This window comes from Phascolarctos cinereus, unplaced genomic scaffold (assembly GCF_003287225.1).
Source record: "Phascolarctos cinereus isolate Bilbo 61053 unplaced genomic scaffold, phaCin_HiC Scaffold_5;HRSCAF=322, whole genome shotgun sequence".
In the NCBI taxonomy this organism is placed as follows: Eukaryota; Metazoa; Chordata; class Mammalia; order Diprotodontia; family Phascolarctidae; genus Phascolarctos; species Phascolarctos cinereus.
The window spans coordinates 426828217-426852869 of NW_027555958.1; the positions used below are offsets into that span (position 1 = coordinate 426828217).

At 41.2% G+C, this 24653-nt stretch overlaps 1 protein-coding gene across 2 annotated transcripts in view; it reads right to left on the reverse strand.

The window, feature by feature from the left end:
- NOS1AP (nitric oxide synthase 1 adaptor protein) overlaps positions 1 to 24653 on the reverse strand; it is a 364850-nt gene that overhangs the window by 253402 nt on the left and 86795 nt on the right. For both annotated transcript variants that reach the window (XM_020988623.2, XM_020988624.2), the window contains exon 2: positions 8262 to 8333. In XM_020988623.2, coding sequence (XP_020844282.2) covers positions 8262 to 8333 — 72 coding nt within the window. The remainder of the gene's footprint in view (positions 1 to 8261; positions 8334 to 24653) is intronic.

The window sequence follows — 24653 nt, forward strand, 5'->3', positions numbered from 1 at the left end:
TCTCATCTGTGCCCTTTTCCTCTCTTCTGTTATCACCACCCTCTCTCTCTCTCTTTCTCTCTCCTAAAGCTTTTCCTTTGCTCTGCTTCAGCAGGGTCTTCCTCTCATGATCCTCTATGATCATAGAATCACGCAGCTTTTCAGAACTAAAAGAGACCTTTATCACAGATAAAGAAACTGTGGCCTAGAAAGGTCAGCTGACCCAAGGTCACACATGTATTAAATAGGTCAGATTTAAACCCACATCATAGGATCATAGATTTATAGCTTGGAAGAAACCTGAAGAAAGCATCTAGTCAAAGCCCCTCATTTTACAGTTGAGGAAACTGAGACCTAGGAAAGTTAAGTGACTTGCCTAAGGTCACAGAGATAGCAGAGGTGAGATCTGGACCAACATCCTTTATTCCAAATGTGGTATTCTTTCTTCTGCCACCCTTTTACTTTAAAGATGAGGAAGGTGAAGTCTAAGGTGGTACTGTTAACGAAGATGGTAGCCAATTGGGATATTTGCTTTTTTAACAGGAGGCCCTGGAAGACCAAACCATATCTTCTAAACCAAAAGGAAAAAGAGCTATGGGTAGAATGATGGGAAGTGGTATTAATACTTTGGGGTATGAGATTCTGCCTGATGCCCTCTCCAATTACAACAATAAGTAAGTAACAGCTTTCTTAGGAGGCCTACCCTAATCAAAAGCAGCTAAATCTCAAACTCTAATATAGCCACTCAAAGCCTCAATCAATCAAGCTTATCTTGACTGCAACCACTCCAAGAATGCCACAGCTATGACATCATAAAACTTATACAGAAAGGAACTAAAATCAGCTCCACTTACCTAATAATAATACTAATAATAGCTAATATTTATATAATGCTTACAGGGGTAGCTATGGGGTGCAGTGGATAAGCATGGGAGCTGGAGTCAGGATGATCTGAGTTCTAAAACTGGCCTCAGAAACTTACAAGCTGTGTGACTCTGGGCAAGTCACTCAACCCCTATTTTCCTCAGTTCCCCATCTGTAAAATGGGGACACACAGGAGAAGGAAATGGCAAACCACTGCAAGACTCGTCCACAGGAGTCACATGGAGTCAGGCACAACTAAATGACTGAACAACAACAATATAAGAGCTTACAATGTGCCAGGCACAGTGCTAAGCACTTTACAATTATTATCTCATTTGATCCTCACAACAACTGTGGGAGTTTGGTGCTATTGTTTATCATCTCCATTTTACAGATGAGAAAACTGTTAGGAAGTGTCTGAGGCCATATTTGAACTCAGGTGTCTTCCTGACGTAAGGCCCAGCACTCTATCTACCTTACCACCTAGCTGCGCACCCTCCCTAACAGTACTCGTCTAACCTGTGAAGATCTTCTTATGGTTTAATTTGGGGAAGCTCCTTTTGACCTCTCTTCCTCCAGGTTCTACATTCATAGTGTGGGAGTGGAGGAGCTCATGCTGAGCACCCTCCCCTCAACTGAGGGATCAGCATGAAGAGGAATGGAATCCTAGGGTGAGGGCCTAGCTCTTTGCTTCTCCCTTCTCCGCATCTTTTCTACTTCTGATGCAGGAAGTGGCCCCATGACCATGAACTGTTACTCTCTCTTGTCTCTGCCATAAACAGCCCTATTCACAGATGTCCCTCACAGCAGTATAACCCCTCCTGAACCCAAGCCAGGTCTCATCACTAGAGTCCTGAAGCAGGACACCACTGAGGGTTTAGCACAGAGACAGGAATCTCCTCAACTTCCCTAGGACGGTAGGTCACGGGAGGGCAACATGCTGCTTTACCCTACAAATGGGAAAGAAGATAGTGAAGGAATTTGACCATGAAGAAGAAAATCAACAAACATGGATACAATTCACCACCTAGTGAACTGAAACCTTCTCCAGAAAAGTCTGCACATGGACACAAAATGAACCCCAGCCAGAAGCATGGTCTGCTCTGCCGATACAGGTGACATCTACCACTGAGCAGTCAGTCAGGCCAGGAACCACTTGTGTTGGGAGGGAACTGAGAGGCCTATTGGATTCCTCTTCCAATCTCCTGAGACATGGCTTAAAACACACAATTTGCTTAATTATTCTGATTCAAAGATTCCTTACCTGAGAAAGAAATCCTTTCTATTTAAAGGACCAGCACTTGAGGAAGTAAATGTCATCGGGAGAAAAGTCTTTAAGAGTGCAAAGGAAAAAAGTCAACAATCAGACATTCCAAGGAGAAAGATTACATCTGAGGGATAATGGTGGAGGGAGGGGAGTCAAGAAAGCAGAAGTTTTTCCATAGATGTCTCATGGGAGACAAAGTAGCTTAAAGGAAACAGCCCTAGATTTCAAGCAGAAATTCTTAAATAGCTTTGCATCATGGACCCCTTTGGCAGTCTGATAAAACCTACGGATCCCACCTCCAAACAATGTTTTTAAATTCATAAAATAAAATGCACAGCATTACAAAGGAAGCCAATTATATTGAAATATAATAATTTAAAGTGATTTTTATAAAAACACATTCACAGTCCCCAGGTAAAGAACTCCCAATTTTAAGTCAGGAAATATAGGTACAAACTCTAGTTCAACTTAGTACTACCTACATAATCTTGAGCAAGACATTGAACTTCTGTGTGTCTCATTTTCCTCATCTATAAAAAGTTCTAAAGTCCTCAAATTTAGTCTAAGGTCCCCTTCCAGCTCTGAACTCCATGAGCCTATAGGTCTCATCTGGTGAGTCATATAGATGGAAAGCTCCCAGTTGAGAGGTGAGCCTCCAACAACATCCTGGACAACATGTTACTGGTGTCAGTCAGCCAACAAACAATGAGCACTTACTAATCACTTACTATGTGCCAGGCATTGTGCTAAGTGCTGGGAATTCAAAGAAAGGCAAAAGAAGGATTTACCTTGCAGAAGAAAAGGGATCACCTCTTCATCTAAGACTGGAGTGAAAGAAGAAATAGTTGGGGAAGATGCAAGATGGAGAGGAGAGGGTGCTCTCTTCAAATGATCTCAATCATTCATGAAATGCTTATTCAGCACCTATTATATACAAGCATTGTGCTGAGGGGGCAGTTAGGTGGCACGGTGGATAGAGCACCAGGCCCGGAGTCAAGAAGACCTGAGTTCAAATACAGCCTCAGATACTTACTAGCTGGGTGACTCTGGGCAACTCACTTAATCTTGTTTGCCTCAGTTTCCTCATCTGTAAAATGAATTGGGGAAGGAAATGGCAAACCACTCCAGTATCTTTGCCAAGAAAACCCCAAATGGGATCACGAAGAGTCAGACGCAACTGAAAAACGACCGAACAAGCTGTGCTGAGTCAATGTAAGCACATTCTCTTCCATAAGCTTACAGTCTTGCTCTAAAGACACACATGAAAATGTGTATGTATGTGTGTGTATGTATTTCTACCTGATGTGAACAGTTAGGTACAAAATAGATAGTAGAGATTTTTTTAAAAACGGTAGAGGAAGGAAAGATTGCTATGAGTAGGGGAAGTAAAGAAAAGCTTCACAGAAGTTTAATCTGAACTCACCTTTGAAGAATGAATAACACTTAAAGAAATGAAAAGGGTAGGAGAAGAGGCATATTTCAAGGAGGAAGAATAGTGAGGGCAAAGGTGCAGAGGTCAGAAAGGCAGAAAAGGTATGCCTGGGGATGGCTGAGTAGGAAAGTTTTGGCTGGGGCTAGCATGGAAAGTTTTTGGGAGATAGGACTGGAAAAGTAGATTCATGCAGGGTCTTGAACACCTGGCTAAGGATTTTGGACTTCATTCTGCAGGCCATATGGAGCCATTTAAAGTTTGGGTTTTGGGTTCTTTTTAGTACAATCTACATAAAGGATAACAATAGAAAAGAAAGTGAGATGAGAGAACAGTGAAATGGGAGAAAAGGGTAAAAACTTCAGGTATACAACAGTAAAGAACAGCTAAGTCCAAGCAGCAAAAAGCAGAGTGCAATATTATAAATAATGAGCAACTAATTAGTTCTGACTCTTCACTGACTGCTTAGGTGACCTCTGGCAAACCTCTAAAGTGCTCCAAAACTAAGTGTCCCTAGCTATAAAATGGGGATAATTATACCTGCCTACCCTCTCTCCCAGGGTTGCAGAGGATAAGTTTAACTAAGGACATATGAAAGTGCTTTGAAGAGTATATAAATCATTATACAAATGCCAGGCAGGGTGATTGTTATCACAAACTCATCTCCTGAGACTCACCTCCTCTGGCTAAGCTTATCTGACTTCACAGGGTATCCAGTAACCTTGGGACTGCAGTCACTGAAAATAATCCACTCAGCCCCAGCATCCAGAGCAAAGCTGATGCTATTCAGTCAGTTTCCAAGTTCTTAGTAACCCTAATTTTAGCTGACTCAGACTCTGAAAGCTTCAGTATGAGAAAATAGAGATGGAGATAAGACTGGAGCTGTCACCTCAGGCCATCAACAAAAAAAAAGAGTCCCAATTTGGGGCCCTTGCCATCAATGGTGGCAGCCAAACCAAACAGCATTTTAGCCAATTAATTTCTTTCTGATTTCATAAGCTGCTCATTAAGAACTGGAAGTGGATCACAAAAGGAAAGGAGCAGCTGGAGACAATGCACAGGGGTGATCTTGGAAAGCAGGCAATTTCAAAATGGAAAGCCAGCATTCCAAAACTAATCCATGCTCCCAAGGCCAGTGCCTACCCTAATATGGCCACTGGCACTCCTTTGGACCTCCCTCATAATCCTACAGGATCATAGCCTTGGTCCTCACACTCATCAGACCACTCTACCCCTGGAACCTCTCTAAAAGGAAGGTAGAAAGTACAGAGCTCCTCCCAAAACTTCCATTTAAGCAGGATGCTCAGACCAACCAACTCTTTATTTCCCACCCCTCTGACCACTCCTTTGGATTTCTCCAACATGCCCCTACACCAGGTGCCTTATCTCCCTTTTTTATGTTGTCTTTCCCATTAGAGTGTAGGCTCCTTGAGGGCAGGGACTGTCTTTCTTTTTCACATTTATATCCTCAGCACTTAGCATGGTACCTGGCACAGAGCAGGTGCTTCATAAGTGTTTACTCACTGACTAACAATGGATCTGGGAAGATGGGGCCACTTAATCCCACATTTCTCCCAAAGATAGCATGGGAAAGTTAGTCAAACGCTTTGCTGCAGTCAAAGTATACTATGAATACTTAGTATATATACTTTCTGCATACTATTATACTGTGCATGATTCCCATGACCTGGGAAAAAAAGAAATCAGGTTCATTTAGCATGACTCGCTCTCAGGTGATCGCTGCTTCCCTTTCTAAGAGCTCACAAACTATACCTTTTAATAATTCGCTTTAGGATTTTTCCAGGAATAGAATTTCAGCTCTTCATCAATCAAATCAATCATTAAGCATTTATTAAGTACTTTATTATATGCCAGGCACTCTGCTACTATCTTCATGCTGAGAATACAAATAGCATCAACTATAGTTTGCAGAATCCACCTTTTTCTAGACTTTCTCTTGTTCTCCAGTACCTTTCAAAGAAAACTAATCATGGTTCAGTCACATCTGCCAATTCCCTAAGTGCACTAGGAGGGAATTCATCTGGGCCTGGAGACATGATACACTAATGACATCTTACCAGTATACAGCACTTGGACAGTGGTAGATAGAGGCATCTAGATGCCATCGTAGATAGAATGCGAGGCCTAGAGTCAGGAAAATCTGAATTCAAATATAGACTTAGCCACTAACTAGCTATATGACCCTGGTCAAGTGCCCTTACCTCTGTCTGCTTCAAATTCCTCAACTATAAAATGGGGATAATAATAGCACCTACTTCACAGGGTTGTCGTGAGGTTCAAATGAGATATTTGTAGAAATGTGTAGCACAGCTCCTGGCACATAGTAGGTGCTTAATAAATGTTCTTTGCCTCCCTTCCCTGCCTTACCATTTATTTTCCTTATCTTCTAGGTTCTATCTGGGCTCCCAAGAAGCCCAGGGAAAGGAGGAATAAATGAATACTGACTAAAATACATGGCCTGATCAGAGTAAAAATTCATCATTTCTTTTGATAATGATCATTACACATGAATTTTATAATAATTTAAAAAAAACTAATGCTATCTATTTCCATTCTATTTCAAGTGTTGGGGTGACAAAGCTTCACTAGTGTCCAATTCAAGGCCAGCGTGAGTTAAAGAACCCCTTGGCCCTACTCTCTCATATAATGAATCCTAGAATATTTGCCACCTTGCTGAGGACATTAAGAATGTAGTCAATGATAGATTATGGCTTGTTCAAGTGTCTGGGTTTCCAACTGAAAGGAGCTCCAAGTATTCACCAGAAGGAAAAGGTTAGTTAGTTGATTATTGTCCTTCATTCTTGAAGAGGACCAAAACATCACTATCTTGGGGTCAAGGTGCAATGGGTCTGACTGTGGCTGAGCCAACCATGATCTCAGCGAAATACGATCTCAGAAGGCTCTACCACAGGTCAGGCACAAATAGTCCATGTGAACATTTGGAGTGAAGATGACTCTAAACTGGTGCAGCCCATGCTTCGTTTGAGCTACTGCCATTCTGCTTTACTCAAGGGCACAGCACCTTCTTTGATGTAAGTACACCATGCTAGGCAATCCTGTGCCAGTGTCCCCCATGTTTCTCAAGTGACTCCACATTTCTGCAGAGAGACCTTAAGAGTGTCCCTGTATCACTTCTTCTCACCTCAATGTGACCTTCATGACCTCCATGAGAAGGAAAGAGTGGGAGGCAGGAGAAACAGCAATCATTCAGTTTTCAATGAACAGCTCACTGACATTTGATGAACAATGAATGGCAGGAAGGAAGAATAGCATCATGTCAAATGTGGAGGAAATAGCACCATAGGCTATTAGGGATCATGAAGGACTTTCTAATATTTTGGCAACTAAAAATATTGCTTCTTTGAAGAAGTGGAAAGAAATAGCAATTTCACTGAGTCTGTTCTTTGTGGAACCCTGAATACATCCCTCCAAGTTCCCTGGAACCTTGAAAAAACAAGTGCAGGAGAAAAAAAAAAAGACTTCAGAATCCCAAGAAAATGGTAAAGTGAGAGCTTGCCCCTTCAATATTCTTCTCAAAAACAGCAATAGAAGGGGCAGCTTGATGGTGCGGTGGATGGAGCACCGGTCCTGGATTCAGGAGGACCTGAGTTCAAATCCAGCCTCAGACACATAACACTTACTAGCTGTGTGACCCTAGGTAAGTCACTTAACCCCATTGCCTAACCAAAAAAAAAAAAGCAATAGAAATCCCTCCAAAGAAGCAAAACTGTTACAAGTCCTGAAAGAAAACTAGGAAACACTCAAAAGAAGGAAGGGGAAAAAAAGATCTCCAACAAAATGAAGAGAACACAGAACATTTTTACTGAGGATTTTTGGTTGTACAGTCATGTCCCTATGCACACACACTGTTTAGATATGACACATCTTGGGGGACCAAAAACTGAATCTTTGGTAAGGCAAAATCCTGACTGCACTTGTGGTGTACCACATTTGTCTGCTCCCAACATGGGTGGCAGCAGCAGCAGCAGCAGTGAAATATTGACTGCCAAAAAATGGCTGGAAATGGAGAGGAGAAGGGAGGGTGTGTGAAATTAGGGACTTTTATCAGGCAGCATGAAATAAATGGATTGAAAATGAAGAATTATGTCTTTTTATTCTCCTACTTAACACTCAATTAAATATCTGTCCATAAGTGAAATTCATATCAATAGAATGGATCTACAAAAATGAAACACATCTTTTGCCACCTGTGTTTTCCATTCAAGTTACAAAATGTTGTGAAAGACTGAGTATAAACCTGCCTTGATCCCATGGCCAATCTTGGTCACTAAGAAGGCTTCTCCTCTAAGAAAATGGGCTCTTTGAATGAACACATCTCTTAAAATGGGATAAGTCTAGCGTGAATTTTTCCACTACTACAAAGGACATATGAAGAATTTCTTAGCTACAGTGACAAATTGTAGCCTAACCCTTAAGCAATGTCTCTTTTTCTTTGGGCCATTGAATCAAAAAGTAATCAAGAGAATGTGAATGCTACAAAGTAAACTTCTATTTTAACCAAGTCCAAATATCTACTAACAGATAGTGATTCATTTGTCCCTGAAGCTATCTTTCCTGGAACCTAATGATGGCACCTGCATTACAGACAAGGGAGAAGCCAAGAGTGTTGAACCTCCAATCCTAGCAGAAAATATTCTATTCCACATTTCCGACATGACCCCTGATCTCCACAGCACTTACCCGGATCCTTCTCATGGCAGCTACAATCTCCACCCTGCTGTTCGGTCTTGGCACATCCAGGCTTCCGATATACTGCAATGAAGAACATGCATGTTAAGAGAAAGTGTTGCCATTACCAAAGGAACCCAGACAGAATCATAAATTCAGAGCTGGAAGAAATCACAGGCTGAGAGACAGTCTTAGCCCAAGAGGGTAGCACTAAGAATGATGGATGAAAGATGCAAAGAGATAGTCATGTAAGGAAAAAAAACTAACAATTTAGCACTGCTCCAAAGAAGAATGGGCTTCCTAGTGGTGTTCTGTCATATTAGAAGCCCCTAAGCAAAGGCTATATAACTACTAGTCACGAACATCACAGAAGGGATTCTCAGCCAGGTGTGGATTAGATGGCCTGATTCACGTTACAGTGGAAAGAACAATAGATCTGGAGTCTAAGGACCTAGGTTCAAAATCCCACTCCTGATGTTGACAATCTATATAACCTCAAGAAACTAAGTCTCCTAATGCTTCTGGGCCTCAGTTTTCTCATCTGTAAAATGGGGAGGGGAAGATTGACTTGGGGTTGTTCAGTTGTGTCCAACTCTTTGTGACCAGAATACTTGGCAGACACTGCAGTGGTTTGCCATTTCCTTCTCCAGTTTATTTTACAAATGAGGAAACTGAGGCAAACAGGATTAAGTGATTTGCCCAGGGTCACATAGCTAGTAAAGGCTGGATTTGAACTCAGGTCTTCCTGACTCCAGGTCAGGTACTCTATCTACTGTGCCACCGAGTTCTCCTCCAGCTCAAGATCTATGACCCCATGATGCAGTGCAACCCCTTAGTTCACAGTTGAAGACAGGGAAATCCATAGACTAACCCAAGATCTCCAGGACTCAATTTTAGAATTCCAACCCTAAATCCACAACTCTTTTTGCATCTTCAGGATGATTTATGCCAAATAATTCATTTTACAGATTAGGAAATAGAAGTCCTGGGAATTGTTTAAAGACAGCAATTTATCAAGGTATAATCAGAGCCTGTCCTATACACTTTATTTCACACTACAAATTTTATGTTTATGTGGTTTTAAAATGAATAGAACTCTCTGAGGCTTTACCTCATATTCAGCAAATTGGCTAAATTGACAGAAGACAGGAATAGTCAATGTTGGAATGGTTGTGGTAAGATAGGTACGGTTTGCACATTGTGGGTGGAGCTATGAATTAGTATAACCATCTTGGAAAGCAATTTGGAATTATGCAAATAAAGTGCCTAAAATGTCTAGACCCTTTGACCCAGAGATCCAACTGCTAGGCATATATCCCAAGAAGGTCATTGATAAAAAGTCCCCACATACACATATAGAGCACTTTTTTGTGATAGCCAAGAACTGGAAACAATGTGCATTGACTAGGGAAAGGCTAAACAAATTATGGCACATGAATATAACAAAATATTACTGTGCTATTAAGAAAAGGTGAATTTGATGAATAAAGAGAAGCAGGGGAAATTTTATACAAACTAATGCAAAATGAAGTAAGCAGAGTCAAGAAAAAAATAAACACAATGACTCCAACAATGTAAATGGAAAGAACTACCACAAAACAATCAAAAATTCATGTTGTAAAAATACAAAACAACAAGCTTGGCCCCAAAGAAGAGATATAAGACACATTCCTTGTTGTACGTACCCACGTAGTCTCTCTATCCCAATAAATACAGGGAAAACTCAAATCCCCTAAGTCACTCTGTCAGAGTATGACCAGAAGGAATAGCCAAAAGCAGGGAATTTGAATATCAACTGGCCTCCAATTCCATCGGAGTCTTCCTCTGCCCCTTCCCCACAACTAGCATGAATTAACGCCAGTCACCAGATCCAGAATCGATTAGGATTGATGCAGCCTACGAAGAAGGGCCAGCTAGGTGGAGCAGTGGATGGAGCAAGCTGGGAGGCAGTCACACTCATCTTCCAGATGAATCTGGCCTCTGACATTTACTTAACCCTGTTTGCCTCAGTTTTCTCACCTGTAACATAAGCTGGAGAAAGAAATGGCAAACCACTCTAGTCTCTCTATCAAGAAAACTTCAAAGAGAGTCATGAAGAGTAAGATATGACTGAAAAGTGATTGAAAAGCAACAAAAAAATGAAGAAGATGAAGATGAAGATCCAGGCTCCTCACTCCCTTCCCCCAATGCCTGCTTCTACTCAACCTAGATAAGAATCCCATTAAAAAACAACAACAACAACAACAACAAACCAACCACTAGACTGTCCTGGAACCCCATCTGGAACCCCAACAGTATTCCCAATTCCACCTGGGCCCCAGCAAACCTGATCTATTTCTACCATTCTCTGTGACTGCCTTTCAAATTGTTAAGTATGTCCCCTTAATAAGGTTAGTTTGATTATTGTCTTGTGTGCTCCATGTTTCTTTGTACTAGACTACTAGTGTAGGGGAAGGGAAAAGTCAACAGGCATGGGAGGGGGGAGGGATTCTTTTTTTTTCTCTTAAAAATTATTATATGGGATGACTTTCTGGAAGAGAGGAAGGAGAGAAGTAGAGGGAAAATTTTAGGTGATACAAAAACAAAAAATGTCAATATAAATTTATTTTTAAAAACAAAATGAATAAAACTGGAATTGTATCTAGATTCTTAGGCATCAAGAAATTGGAACATTATGCTGCCTATGGGTAGGGAAAATGGACTAGAAGACTTGTTTAGAATCAGTTAGGATCGATGCAGCCTCGGAAGAAGATGTAGCATAGCTTGAGGGTACTCTCTTTTATTTTGAGAGACATAGTTTATGTTAAATAACTTGGGGAGATGGCACAGATATAGCAAGCCTCCAAGATAAATATAAGCACTTCCATGCAACTCCTTACATCACAAAAGGAGGAAGCCACATCTCATGGAAGGATGATTTTATAGTTGTCCCAACACTAGGGTGTCCTTTCTAAAATCCTAACTTGGGCTGGCCCACAGCCAGACAGAAAAGATCTCACAGTATAAACACTATGTGATAAAGTGTAGTGCCCTGACAAGAACTAGACTTGGAATCAAAACACCACATAGTTTTAAAGCTATTAACTCTGTATGACCTCAGACAAGTCACTTAACCTCTCTAGGCTCCAGTCTGCTCATTTATAAAAGGAAGGGATGGGCTGGAACCAATTATATTGAAATACAGTTATCAATATATTTCACACACACACACACACACACACACACACACACACACACACACACACACGTTCTCAAGACTCCCCCAGTTAAGAACCCTGGTGCTTGAGGAGACCTTTCAGCTCTTACAATCTATCATTCTCTGAATACTGATCAGTCATTTGAACCAGAGCACCTGATTCGCATTCAATTCAACAAGCATATATTAAGTAACTAATGGGCTGAGCACTATAATAGGTCCTGAGAATACAAAGACAAAAGCAAAAGAGATTAGCTATATAAGCATCTACCATTTTTTCAACTCAGATTAGGAGGGTCTACTGCCATGTGTGGCAAATGTCTATCTGAGAAAGCAGCCTAGGTTGCTAAGCATGTTATGGCCATTACCAAGTCCTCCAGAAATAAACAATTTTGTCTAAAATCAAATCAATATGAAGCATGTGATAATTTCTCAGCTGACAGAGTATTCCAGACTCACAGAATCAGAAGGCATCTTAGAGGTCATCTGGTCCAACTCATGCCAGGATAGGAATTCTCTCGACAAATATTGATCATAGTCATTCTTTCATTGACAACCTCCAGAAAGAGGGAACTCACTACCTTAGGAGGCAAACCCGTACACTTTTTGGATAGAAAATTATCTCTTACCTGACGTCAAAATGTGCCTTCCTGTAATTACTCCTACTTCTATTCTCAGGGGCCTAGCAAAACAGGACAACCATTCAATTATTTAAGGACAGTTACCAAATACTCCTCTCATCCCTAATCTTGTTTTCTCTAGGCTTAAACATTCCCAGTGCCTTCAATCACTTACTTTGGAACATAGCTTGGTGTCCCCTCACACCCTGATTGCCCTCCTGAGTAAAAAATTGGGATATAAAGCAATGGGAAGTACTGGATCTATCAGACCTATCTCCTGATGGTCTTTCTCCTTTCTGAATACCAATGGGGGTTACAAAATCTGTCAATATTTCATGACCCATAACACAGTTGGGTTGACCTGACTCCAGGAAGGAAGCAAGGTCTTTGGCCAAGTTTCATCAGATTTACAGTGGCTGAGCTACATAGATCCCTCTAGCCCTGGGGCATTCTCTTACTCTTTCCCTTGGACAGCCACATACCTGGTGACCATTCTCCATGGCCACCTGGTCATTAGGAGTTCATGTTTCCTCAGCAGTGGCATCATGTCTCCAAAAGGCAATACCATGAATAAACAATCCCAAGAAGCAGGTGGAGAGCCTCAGGGGAAAAAAAAATGCTGGAGGACTGAGTGCGAGATCCCAGGCAGTCAGTGAAAAGTAAAGAGGTATGTTTCTGAATATATCAGACAGGAATGCTCCATAAACTGGGAATTTCACTTAATTTGCCCCACCAAAATCCATTATCTTCCTTCCCATGAAGGGCTACTACTGCTTTACACAGAATACCCACAAAGGGATTTATAGGGAGCACACCAAAGGCAAAGAGAGAGAAAAATAAAAAAACTTTCAGCATTGGCCAGCTCTTTCCCAAAGAGATACACACAGGAATTTAGGTACTAAAGAGAAGACAGAAGACACAGGTATAAAACCCTAGAAGCCTATGAGATTAACTGGCCTTCTCTCCATCACTTGAACACACACAAACACCCATACCCATGCAGACACACCACCACGAACTCCTTTTCGAAAGGATGATTCTGCCAGGCACTGTAGAAGAGAACAGAGCCAATACTAAGAAATTTGCAAAAGATGTGGGGGGAACAACTTACTAGAGGGAGGGAGGGTGGGAACACTGGGTGGTTTCTATACTACCAAAGGATGCTGCTGCTAGAAAGATTAGATGGGCCCCTCTGCCCTCTACCTGTCAACACACTAGAGCAAAGCCCTGATCATCTGGCCCTAGTCACATTTGTGAAGGAAAGTACTAATTTGCTTCAAGAAAACCTGAAACCATCTGATCAGAGCTTGAGATACCCTTTACCATTACTATGCTGTAGAACACCTAACTTTTTCATCTCCAGGATTCCTACACAGGGACCTTGCTGTATCGAAGACAGCTCCATCATGTTTCACTTTTCTGGTAAAAGTGCCCATACTCTCTCCCTCCAAGTTTCTATTTTCTCCATCCTCCCTTCATAGTTCTAGAACCAAGTCCAAATCATTACAACCACTGCTGCTTGAAAGGGTGTGTCAATCTACTCCCCAACGAGTTCATTCACCACCCTAGTAACTTTCCAAACCAAAATACCCTCGTGGAGCTACTGCTCCTTTTCATGTGTAGTCTCCCCCCAAGAGAATGTCAGCTCCTTGAGGTCAGGGATCATCTTCATCTTTGTAATATTAGCACTTCTTTTTTTCATTCGTTTATTACAGCCTTCTCAAGCATACATTCACTCATTTATTCTTAGAGATAACCAGCATACAAATTCTGGGTATCAATGGCTGTAATTCTTGGCATCTCGTCACATCAGGGCTAATAAGCACAACTGATTCCAAAAGCAAAAACACAAAGCTGGAGATGCAGAGGGAGGGCTGTGATCCAGGGACCAACCCCCTGGGACACAGCTGTCTGACAAGGTAACTAGAGTTCTTAGACACCTTGTCTAGCAAAGAGTCATATATTCTGTAGAGGACCAGTAAATACTGAGGGATCCATAATCATCAAGAGGACATGATCCTTACTTCTGTGGGCAGTATATCAAAACTAGGCATCCAAGTAAATAAAAACCCCATTGCCACATAAATTATAAAAAGCAAGATTGTTTTTCTTACTATACATATGGATCAAAATATCCATTATCAGCTTTATTATCCTTCTGGCATTAGTCAACCAATTAACTAATATTTATTAAGTGCTTATTATGTGTCAGTCACTGTACTAAGTGCAGGAAATACAAAAAAGATGCAGAAAAAAAACCCAGTCCCTGTCCTCAAGGAGCTCACAATCTAATGAAAGGATCATAGCCTCCTATGATATAGATGTGAAAGGGACCTTAGAAAACCATCCTTAGTCCCAAAGAGATCATACAGATGGGAAAAGGACCCACATGTACAAAAATATTCATAGCAGCTCTTTTTGTGTTGGCAAAGAATTGGAAATTGAGGGGATGCCCATCCATTGGGGAATGGCTTGGCAAGTTGTGGTATATGAATGTAATGGAATACTATTGTGCTACAAGAAATAATGAACAGGCTGACTTCAGAAAAACCTGGAAAGACTTGTATGGTCTGATGCTGAGTGAAGTGAGCAGAACCAAGAGAACGTTGTACACAATAACAGCCATGTTGTGCGATGACAAATATTGATAAACTTAACCCTTCTCAGCAATACAAGGATCTAAGACATCTCCAGAGGCATTGTAATGGAAAATGCTATCCACATTCAAAGAAAGAACTATGGAAGTTGAATTGCTATCTTTTTTTCCCTCTTCTGTTGAGTTTTGTTTCCTCTTTCTGATGGTTCTTCCTATTGGTCTTAATTTTTACCTACAATATCACTAATGTGAAAATATGTTTAATAGGAAGGTAAATTTATAGCCTATATCAGATTGTGAATGGTCTTGGAGAGGGTGGTGGGGAGGAAGGGGGAGAAAAATTTTAAACTCAAAAGCATATGGAAGTGATTGTTGATAAATCAAAATAAATTAATAAAATAAATTTTAAAAAAAGAAAACCATCCTTAGAAGTCCGTCTCTCTCTCACACCTTATAAATGAGGAAACAAGCCCAAAAAATCGAGTAACTTGTCCATGGTCACCTAAGTAATAAATAACAAAGCTGCAGTTTCAGATATAATCTTCTTCCATTCTACTAAGTACATGGAAATGCCTATTTTATTAGGGGTTTGTTAAGCTCAGAATAAAAACATACATAAAAAACCTATTGTGAATTCCTTTACTGTTCCTAAGGTTAACAAAGCTTGATTTCCTTTGTCTTCTATGTCAGAGAGTACATTCAATCCCTTGACTCCATCCTTTCTTATGGAAGGACATTATAGGCTGATTCACTGACACATCTTCACAGAGAAGGAACCACCCCTTCCCCTGTCAAGTCTGAGAAATGGTAAGTCCTATAATGATGCTGAGTCTCCATCAGCAGCTCTGCTTGACTTGAACTCCAAGAACACCTTCCCCCAGGATAAGTCGATCACCTGAAACCTCACTGCCAAGCAGAAAGACTCAGTTTTTGATACTAAACACCTTGTCAACCTCTACAGCTATCTCTCCTCTGATTGGAGGGCCAGAGAGGGTGAAGCAGTAAACGCCTCCCACAGCTTTCCTTTATAAAGGGTTCTGGTCATTCAGAGCTTTCCGGATAACTCTCAATTCTCCATCAGCAACTCTGCTTGGTTTTGACTCCATAGACCACACTGGAGTGCCAGGTGCCCCTTGGCCTTCTCATATCCCCTCTTTCTTTTCAGCTTCCTTCTGTGTATTTTCTTCCCCCAGTAGATTGTCAGCTCCTTGAGGGCAGGGAATTTATTTTTGTTATTTGTGTTCTCATTGCTTAGCACAATGCCTTGCACATAGTAGGTGTTTAATAAATGTTTATTGAATTGAATAAAAATAATCCTTTCTACTGCATACCCAAGAAGTAGCCAACCAGATTCTTCCTGGAGACCTCCAATGAGGGAAACCCACTCCACTTTAGGACCATTCTATTTGTTAATAAATGTTTCCTTCCATCCAGTCTATGTTTGTTTCTTGTCAGTTTCTACCCACTGCTCACAGCTATGCCCTCTAGAGTCAAACAGAACAAATCTCATCTCATTTCCACAGGACAGACTTTCAAATACCAGAAGACAGATACCAGGTGTCCCCTAAGACTTCCTTACTATCTTCATATAGGCTCCCTCCCTCGTTGCCACAATGAAAAAGGGTCAGGCTTGCATTTAAAATACCTGAACATGCCAGCTGACCTCTGCATGAGGTCATTAGGCTGCAGGGAACCACAATTAATAAGGAATTGGCATCCTTACAACCCACATGGTTTATGGATTACTCAGTAAGGTATTGGGGAGGATTTACACTGCCCCTACCTTTAAGGAGCTTATTATCTAGTTAGGGAAAGCAAACATACACAAAATAATTAGAGGATAACACAGGTCCTAAACCTTCACTCAGAAGAGCAACATAGGGGTTTGACAGCCCTCAAAGTCTGTTTGTTTTGTTGTGTTTTGTTTTCCCCTTTCTATCCTTAATGCTTAGTACAAAGCCCGGCACATAGGAAGAACTTAATTAATGCTTGTTGATGGCAACTTGGTGGCACTGAAGGAACTGATGCTGGCTGCTTTAAGGAGGTCATGACAGCCTGCACATTTCCTCTTGGGTTTTGAGAATCTAACCTGACTTTGAGGATGTTACTTTAATTGGGCCTGACTCAGTGACTCTCAAGATTGGCCCGTTCCTTATTATTACCTGACCAGGGGTAAATGAATATCAGTCAGTAACTATCCAATTTGGGAACTAACCCTAGCTCTGCTCCTCTCTCTCTCTCTCTCCTGCCTTCTTGCAAAGGCAAATTGGTGTCATTACTCGGGAACAGCAAACACTTGGGAAAGAAAAGGAGAAAGGGACTGAAACAGACTTTTTAATCTATTTCTGGGTATCATTGGCATCCAAAAAGGAATGGCTATTAGGATGGTGCAGCTTGTGACTCATGATCAAGGTTGGAGAGGATCTCAGTTATAACAGGCTCATACCTTTAAATCTGAAAGGAGCCTTAGGAGTCATATAAAGCAATTCTCTCATTTTGCAGAGGAGTAAACTGAGGCCCATAGAGGCTAGTAGCTCACTCAATGTTGGGATCATGAGGTTTAAAACTGAAGGACACCCTGGAGATCATCTTGTCCAGTGGTATCAAACTCAAAATAGAAACTGATCCCTGCAGTCAGCATGTTGACATAGAAACCACAAATTAACCTTAACTATTTTGTAGTGTATTTTTATTTATTCTGTTAAACATTCCCCAACTACATTTCAGGGGCAGTTAGGTGGCACAGACATTAAGTGACTTGCCCAGGGTCACACAGCTAGTAAGTGTTGGAAGCTGGATTTTAACTCAGGTCTTCCTAACTCTAAGCCCTATACCCTATCCACTGTGCCCCCTAATTGTACATATAACATTTAAAGGAAGATTTGTATAAGTTAATAGGGTTCACAGTGAGTCCCTAAATGCTAAAGGGGATCTAGTTAAGTCAAAAAGCTACGAGTAGAGATGGGGATGGGTGGGCAGTGGCTCAAATAAAAACCATTATGAACCTGTGGGGAAAGTGCTAGATTTTGGAGTCAAAGCACATGAATCCCAATCCTGTCTTGGCCATTCACTACTTATGTGACCTTGAGCAAGTCACTGAACCTCTATGGGCCTCAGTTTCTTGATCTGCAAAATGAAAAGGTTGGACTTCATGGCTCTAAGATCCTTTCCAATTCTAAATCCATAATCTTCTGAGGGAAAGGGAAGTCAGCTCTTCTGGGTTCCATGGCTTTCTGTTGGCTCACTGGTAGCCCTGGTCAGAGTCCAATGACCATGCATTCACTGTAAAATGGGAATATCTCCCAGGCTTGCCATGGGGATCAAATGAGATAATATAAAGCCTTTAGCACAATGCCTGGCACATAGTGCTATATAAGTGTTAGCTGTTATTATTATTATTATTATTATTATTATTATTATTATTATTATTATTATTAGCCATATGATGTGGCTAACTAAAGGGTGTACATTTGTATGTTAGATTCTTGACAATTTCAGCCTCCAGCCTCTGTTCCAGATAAATACCACTTAAAGAGCTTTCATTTTCTTACTACCACCTACTTTTCTAGAGATTAACTTCTGGAGGCAAAGATAAACCAGATTATAGGGTGTTTTTTTTTCTGGTACACGAATCATAATATTTAAAATGAAGAGGAAGATTTAACAGGGCATGAAATATCTAATGCTATAATTTCTACCCATAGGCTTGTTAGACTAGTACCATCTCCATTCTCAGCAAATGCCATTTATTTACTCTGTTGTTGCCAGAACACTAACCAGCAAGCTCTAACTACAATGAAGAAAGTTAGCTATTAATCAGTTGGTACTTACTAAGCATCTACTGCCCAGCACTAAATCAGGACTTATGAAGGATTTAGATTATATATAAAATACAGCCACTCTCCTAAAGAAATCTGGTCTCTAGCAAGGGAAAGAAGCCCAATATACATAAAATTGGAGGGCAACAAGCAATAATACATAAATGCTTAACTAACATCAAGGATTATTTTAGATAGATAGATAGATAGATAGATAGATAGATAGATAGATAGATAGATAGATAGATAGATAGATGGGGAACTTGAAGTTGAGGTATTTGGGAAAGTCCAGGAAAGGCTTTGTGGATTATATGGTCATAACTTTAAAGCTGGGGGAGAGCTTAGAGGCCATAGAGTCCAACCTTCTAATTTTACAGATGAGGAAACTGAGGGTGGGAGGGGTTAAGTAACTTAGCCAGGTTCCAGCTAGTCAAGTGTCTGAACTTGGATCTCTCTGATTCCTAGCCCAGAGCTCTATGCGCTGAATCATCTGAGGGTCTTCCCCTACCAGACTGGTTCATTCGTGAAGGCAAATTAGGCCATCTTTGGCATCAATTCTTATCTAGCCTTTAATTATTGAATGGACATTGCCTCAGACAAACCGAGACCTGGGAAAGACCTTAGCTTAAAAAAGGCCATGGTCTCCCACTGCATCCAGGGTCATTGCCAGTCATTTTGACCTACATCTTTCCACTGGACTGTGATGAATCTGGAGGAGAAAGTGAAGCTGATGACTTTGCACAGCTCTGTCTTACTAAAATCCAATTCACTTGCAAGTCAATATATCTCCCTGCTGATGTCATTGGTCCTCTTTAAAAATGAAGGACAAATGACACCTAGAGGGATGGGACTTCTGCAAGATTCTGAAGGTTAAGTAAAATTTAGACCATAAATATGGAGCTGGATTTGGATAAGAACCAATGAATCCAGCCATCCTGCCTCACCCCCAGGGAGGGAGGGGTGTATATCTTGTCATCTACATTACTATTAACTTTGCTTCCCACTCCCCATAAGTCTTTGCTCTAGCCATGGTAATTCACCCAATAATAGCACTGCTGCTGTGACTCCCCAGACCAAACCCCACTCTTGGCTACTACTCTCTCATTTGAACAAAAGCTTCTCGAGGACAAGGACAACCTCACTTTTGTATTTGCATCCCCACTATCTAGAGCAGCTCATGACACACAGTTGCTGTTGAGTTGTTTTTCTGTCATGTCTGACTCTTCGTGACCTTTGGGGTTCTCTTGGCAAAGATACTGGAGTGGTTTGCCATTTCTTTCTCCAGCTCATTTTACAGATGAGGAACTGAGGTGAACAGAGTTAAGTGATTTGCCCTGGGTTACACATCTATTAAGTGTCCAAGGCTGGATTTGACTCGCAGAAGATGAGTCTTCACTCTACCACTGTGCCACCTAGCTGCCCCACACAGTAGGCACTTAATAAATTCTTTTTCAATTGTTCATTAGTAGAGGGAAATTCAACAATCACACTTCTAGGCACACACCACAAAGAGGTCACAGACCAAGGGGAAGAACTCACACTACATATTGTAGCACTTTCCATTGTAGCAAAGAACTGGAAACAAAGAAAATACCTGTCAACAGAGGAATGGCTAGCCTAATTTTGGCATATGAATATAATGTAATGTTATGCTATAAAAAAGGATGAAAGGGATGGATTCAGATAAATCAAGGAAGACTTGTTATGAACTAAGGCAGCATTACCTAAGCAGCACCAGGAAAACAATTTATACAATGACTACAGGAATATCAAAGCAAAGAATTTTGAAAAAATGTAAGGACTCTGACCAATGCAATGATCAATGATGCAGCGTGCTACCCACCTCTTGGCAGAGTGCTGTTGAATGAGCAATGCAGAATGAGACCCTCATTTTCAGCCAGGGCCAATGTGAGAATTTGTTTCAACTATACTTATTTGTTACAAAGAAGGCAGTAGTACTGGACACAGAGTAACTCATAGAAAACAAACATTAATGGGGGGGTGTACTCTCACACTAGAGAAACAGGGAGGGGGGTTAGTGACTAGTAATATAGATACAAAAAGGAGAAAAAAGCCACAATGAAACACTTAAAAAATACTCAGAGAGTAGAAGGAAGTTCAGAGCAGGCCAGAGACAAGCAGAAGAGTTGTGTTACTATTAAGTTAAATTTAACATATACTTTAAAAGTCAACTACATAAAGTAAGTTCATAGCTTCATGAAATGTCCATTATTTCTTTATTTTTAAGTTTATGATAATTTTTTTTTAATTAGAGTTGCTTGCCTTCTAAGGGGTGGAGGAGAATGGGAGAGAGGGAGAGAATTTGGAACTCAACTTTTAAAAAATAAACAAACAAGAAAAAAAGGACGCTTTTTTAAAACAGAGGGAAGATCAGATGGCATTCTAGAACAGGGGAACAGCATAAGCAAAGGCAGAGAAGTAGGAGGGAATGGGTATTTGGTGAAAGGGGGGCAGTATGGAAAGAGAAAGCTGAAACTGGCCAGATGGCACAGCACAAACCAGGGATCAGTAAGAAATGAGGTTGGAAAGCCTCCTACCCTGTCCCACTCTTTCCGCAGGAGACGCCACTAATTCTACCTCTACTCCCACTTTGTCTAGATTGGGGTCCTCTTTTCTTTAATCTGAAAATGTCACCACCTTGACCCCAGCAGAGGAGAGGGGCTATTTAATATACAAATGTATACCTACACAGAGATTTGAAACTGGGGCAAGGCAATGTCTGGTAGCAGAAAGAGAAATGCCTCTTAAATCAACAGATGTGGAGTCATACATAGCCCACGCCCTCTGCCATTTACTTACTACAGATGACAGCTTACCTAAGTCCCTTAAACTCTTTGCCATCAGTTTCCTCTTTGGTAACATGGGGAGGCCAGACTAGCTGCCAAGGTCTCTTCCTGTTAAATCTCTGATCTTGGGATCTTGCTACAGCTAACAGAGGATGTTCTGGGTTGGTCCATCCTTCAGTCTGTTGGAATTTCTGTGTCAATTCTCTGTCCATGGGCAGTCGCATAGCTATTCTGGATTCTGTATCAGAGTGTAGAGTAGTGAATTTGGGCACCAATTTTGGGCAAAGCTAACCTAGTTTTCAATATAAAATCCCGAGTCCGAGGAGGAGCTTACTTCAAATCAACAAGCATTTGTTAAATGCCTACTCTGTGTGAGGGCACCATGCTAAACACTGGAGGTGAACAAGAACTGTACTCAGCTCAATCTCCAATCACCAAACTCTGTATTGCTGGCCATCCCTCCAGAAATGCATAATTTACATCAGGATACTCAAGTATCCCCCCATCCCCACCCCCAGCAGCAGTCTCAGTTTAGGGAAAGAAAAGCAGGGAAGGTAAACGAACCTAAAAGGGCAGGCACAGTGCATCAAGGGGAGAGCTCCCTGGGAAGAGGACAAACATGGAGGGAAGCGAGGAAGAGGGGCTCCCGAACTTGAGGCTTAGACAAGAAACAGTTAAAGAGCCAGCTGCTGGGCTGATGAAAACTGGATCATTGGCACAATTCCCATGCCACATTCTTCTGGGGTTAAAGGTCAGCTTCATCATAAATGAACATCATTTAAAGGATACTGCTAGATCCCCCTGGATGCCAAAACCCAAGTCCCTTTCCTTCCCTCTCTGAAAACATTTTAACCCACATGAAGAATCAGTGTCTTTGATAGCTACAGGGGCAGCCTTAGAGATCATCTGATTGAATCTCTTCATTTTACAGATGAGGAAACAGAAGGCCAGGAGAGAGGCTGAGAGGCTTGTAATAAGATCATACCACAGGCCAAAGACAGAGCCAGGACTAGAACCCAAGTCTTATGACTCTCAGGCCAGATGTCTTTCTCTAATATTCCCTGTAACATTCTCATTTCCATGCCCTAATCCTAGTGTCTTTCCATTCCTACCACCATCACTTCTACATGTGCCCTCAGGCCTTGATCCCCTACTCATGATCCTCTTATCCAGAGTCTCCAATAGAGGCAGAGTGAAATCTCTAATGCCTCATTAGTCTTTTAAAACCTCTACTATAATCCATCTAGTCGCAATGAGACACAATCTCCCCCACCAATCTCTCTGCTCCCACTCTTTCTAGCAGCGGAAAGCTCAGAAAAATCAACTTCCTTTTCTCCCCAGAAGCAGGACTTCTCATAGACCAGCCTGGTGTTGAGCTCAGTGGGATTATGAGTGTGACCCAAGGGAACATTTCTGCCTCATTAAGCCTAGAACAAAGCAGGGGCATTCGAATCCCCAGATTCTGGGTCAAATATTTGGCTTGTGACCCACTACTGAATGATGTTCTGTGGGGGTGGGAGGGGAGGGAGAAAGAAAATTTCAGGCTCTGTGTTTCACACAAGCCAGGCTCCAGCTCCATTTTCTCTGGAAGCAGCTCATGCCCCTACCTGCCTAGGCAGTCTAAAGAGGAAAAACGGGAATTAACTAAGGTCCTTAAGGCCTAGGATGGAACTGAGGACAAAGGCCACAATGCCTGGCTGTTCTGCATTACTTACACACACACACACACACACACACACACACACACACACACACCATTTTTCTAAGCTACTTAAAGAGCATCAGTGCATCATATCTTTCTTTATTTGCAATCTAAAAAGAATGAGACACCTATGTTTCCCCTAGCTCATCTAAAAAAAGTATTATCTGTAAGCTGTCTGAAAGAATTGTTGGTGCGATTGTTTAGGAGCCTGCTGAATATGCCAGAGACCTCAGCAGGACCCTGCCTCCTCCTCTTAATTGGGCTAGATGCAGAATAGCTCTGTTGACTCTGTCCTTGTGTTAATGCCATACAATTCTCTAAATGGAGATAAGATTGCACCATCAAACACACCATATGGAAGTTGGTTTTATCTTTCTTAAAAAAAAATAAAAGTATTAGCCAGTCCAGATTGATGTTTCTTGTTTAGCTAATTTTCTATATTGTTAATGGCCAAGAAAAGAGGGGGTCAGGGAGGAACAGAAATAGATACTTGAAAGTCCCCCCCACACACACACACACACACTTCAGCTGGGAATTCCTGAATCCAGAAATCCAGTAAAACTGATCAGTATCACTCTAACACTAGAGAGCATGGCAGAGGTTACCCTGGGCATTATCCTTCAAAAGGAAGCCCAGATAAGATTTCATGTGGCAAAGTACTCTGATGCCCATCTTGATGACATTCTTTGGGTGTCTGCTTGCCACCTTGCTACTGCTCCTTTGAAAAAGTTTTTAAAGAAGGGAACAGGATGCAACATGAGTTATGGAAAGGAAGAAGAGATAGCAGAAGCACTGGCAATGACCATATGGTAATCAGGTTCAGTCTACTGAAAAACAACCAAGTAAATAGAAAAGGAACTGACTTCAAAAGTCCCTCAAAGCTGATCACAGAAAGGTGAACAGTAAGTAGCATGATATCAGGAGGAAAGGATTTTTGCCAGAATGACATGGTTTTATCAGTGTATATAATTACAAGATTAGTAAGCATAGTCTACCTAAAAGCTAAGCTTCTGGCATGACAGAGCACTCCATTAGGAATTCCTCACTAAATTAAACTCCAATTGGGCTGAGTGTGGGCACTGGTGCAGAAACACTCAAAGGGTCGAAAGGCTATGAGCAAACTAATGACAAGCAGCAGGACGCTGAAATCTGGGGCAAAGAAAGGAAGCTGGGATATGATTCTGAATCCCAGAATTTTAGTGTTGGAGGTAACCTTCAATCACCAATCAATTCATCAATCAGGTATTTATTAAGTATTTAGTATGTACTAAGCATTTTGCTGGGCTCTGGGCATACAAATGCACAGAATGAAACAATCCTTTCTTGCAGTGAGCTTATATTCTAATGGGAGAGACATAAATATGTTACTATATGTGTGTATATATGATACAAAGTTAATAAATCCAAATATATATAAAATATGTGCAGCAGGAAAGGCTTCATCTATTCCTTCTCCAGCACATTTTGGCTAAACAGGTCTGGTAGTAGGGTTGGAGAAGCCATGAATGAAAAGGAATCCAAGACCAAACTAAGAAGACAGAATCAGAGACTTTTAGAATTAGAAAAAGTCTCAAAGTTTCCTAAATCCAATGAGTTATATTTTTAGGAATCACCTTGAAATGAGTGAGGGATCTTCAGACCAATTCCGAACAAAAGAGTCACACC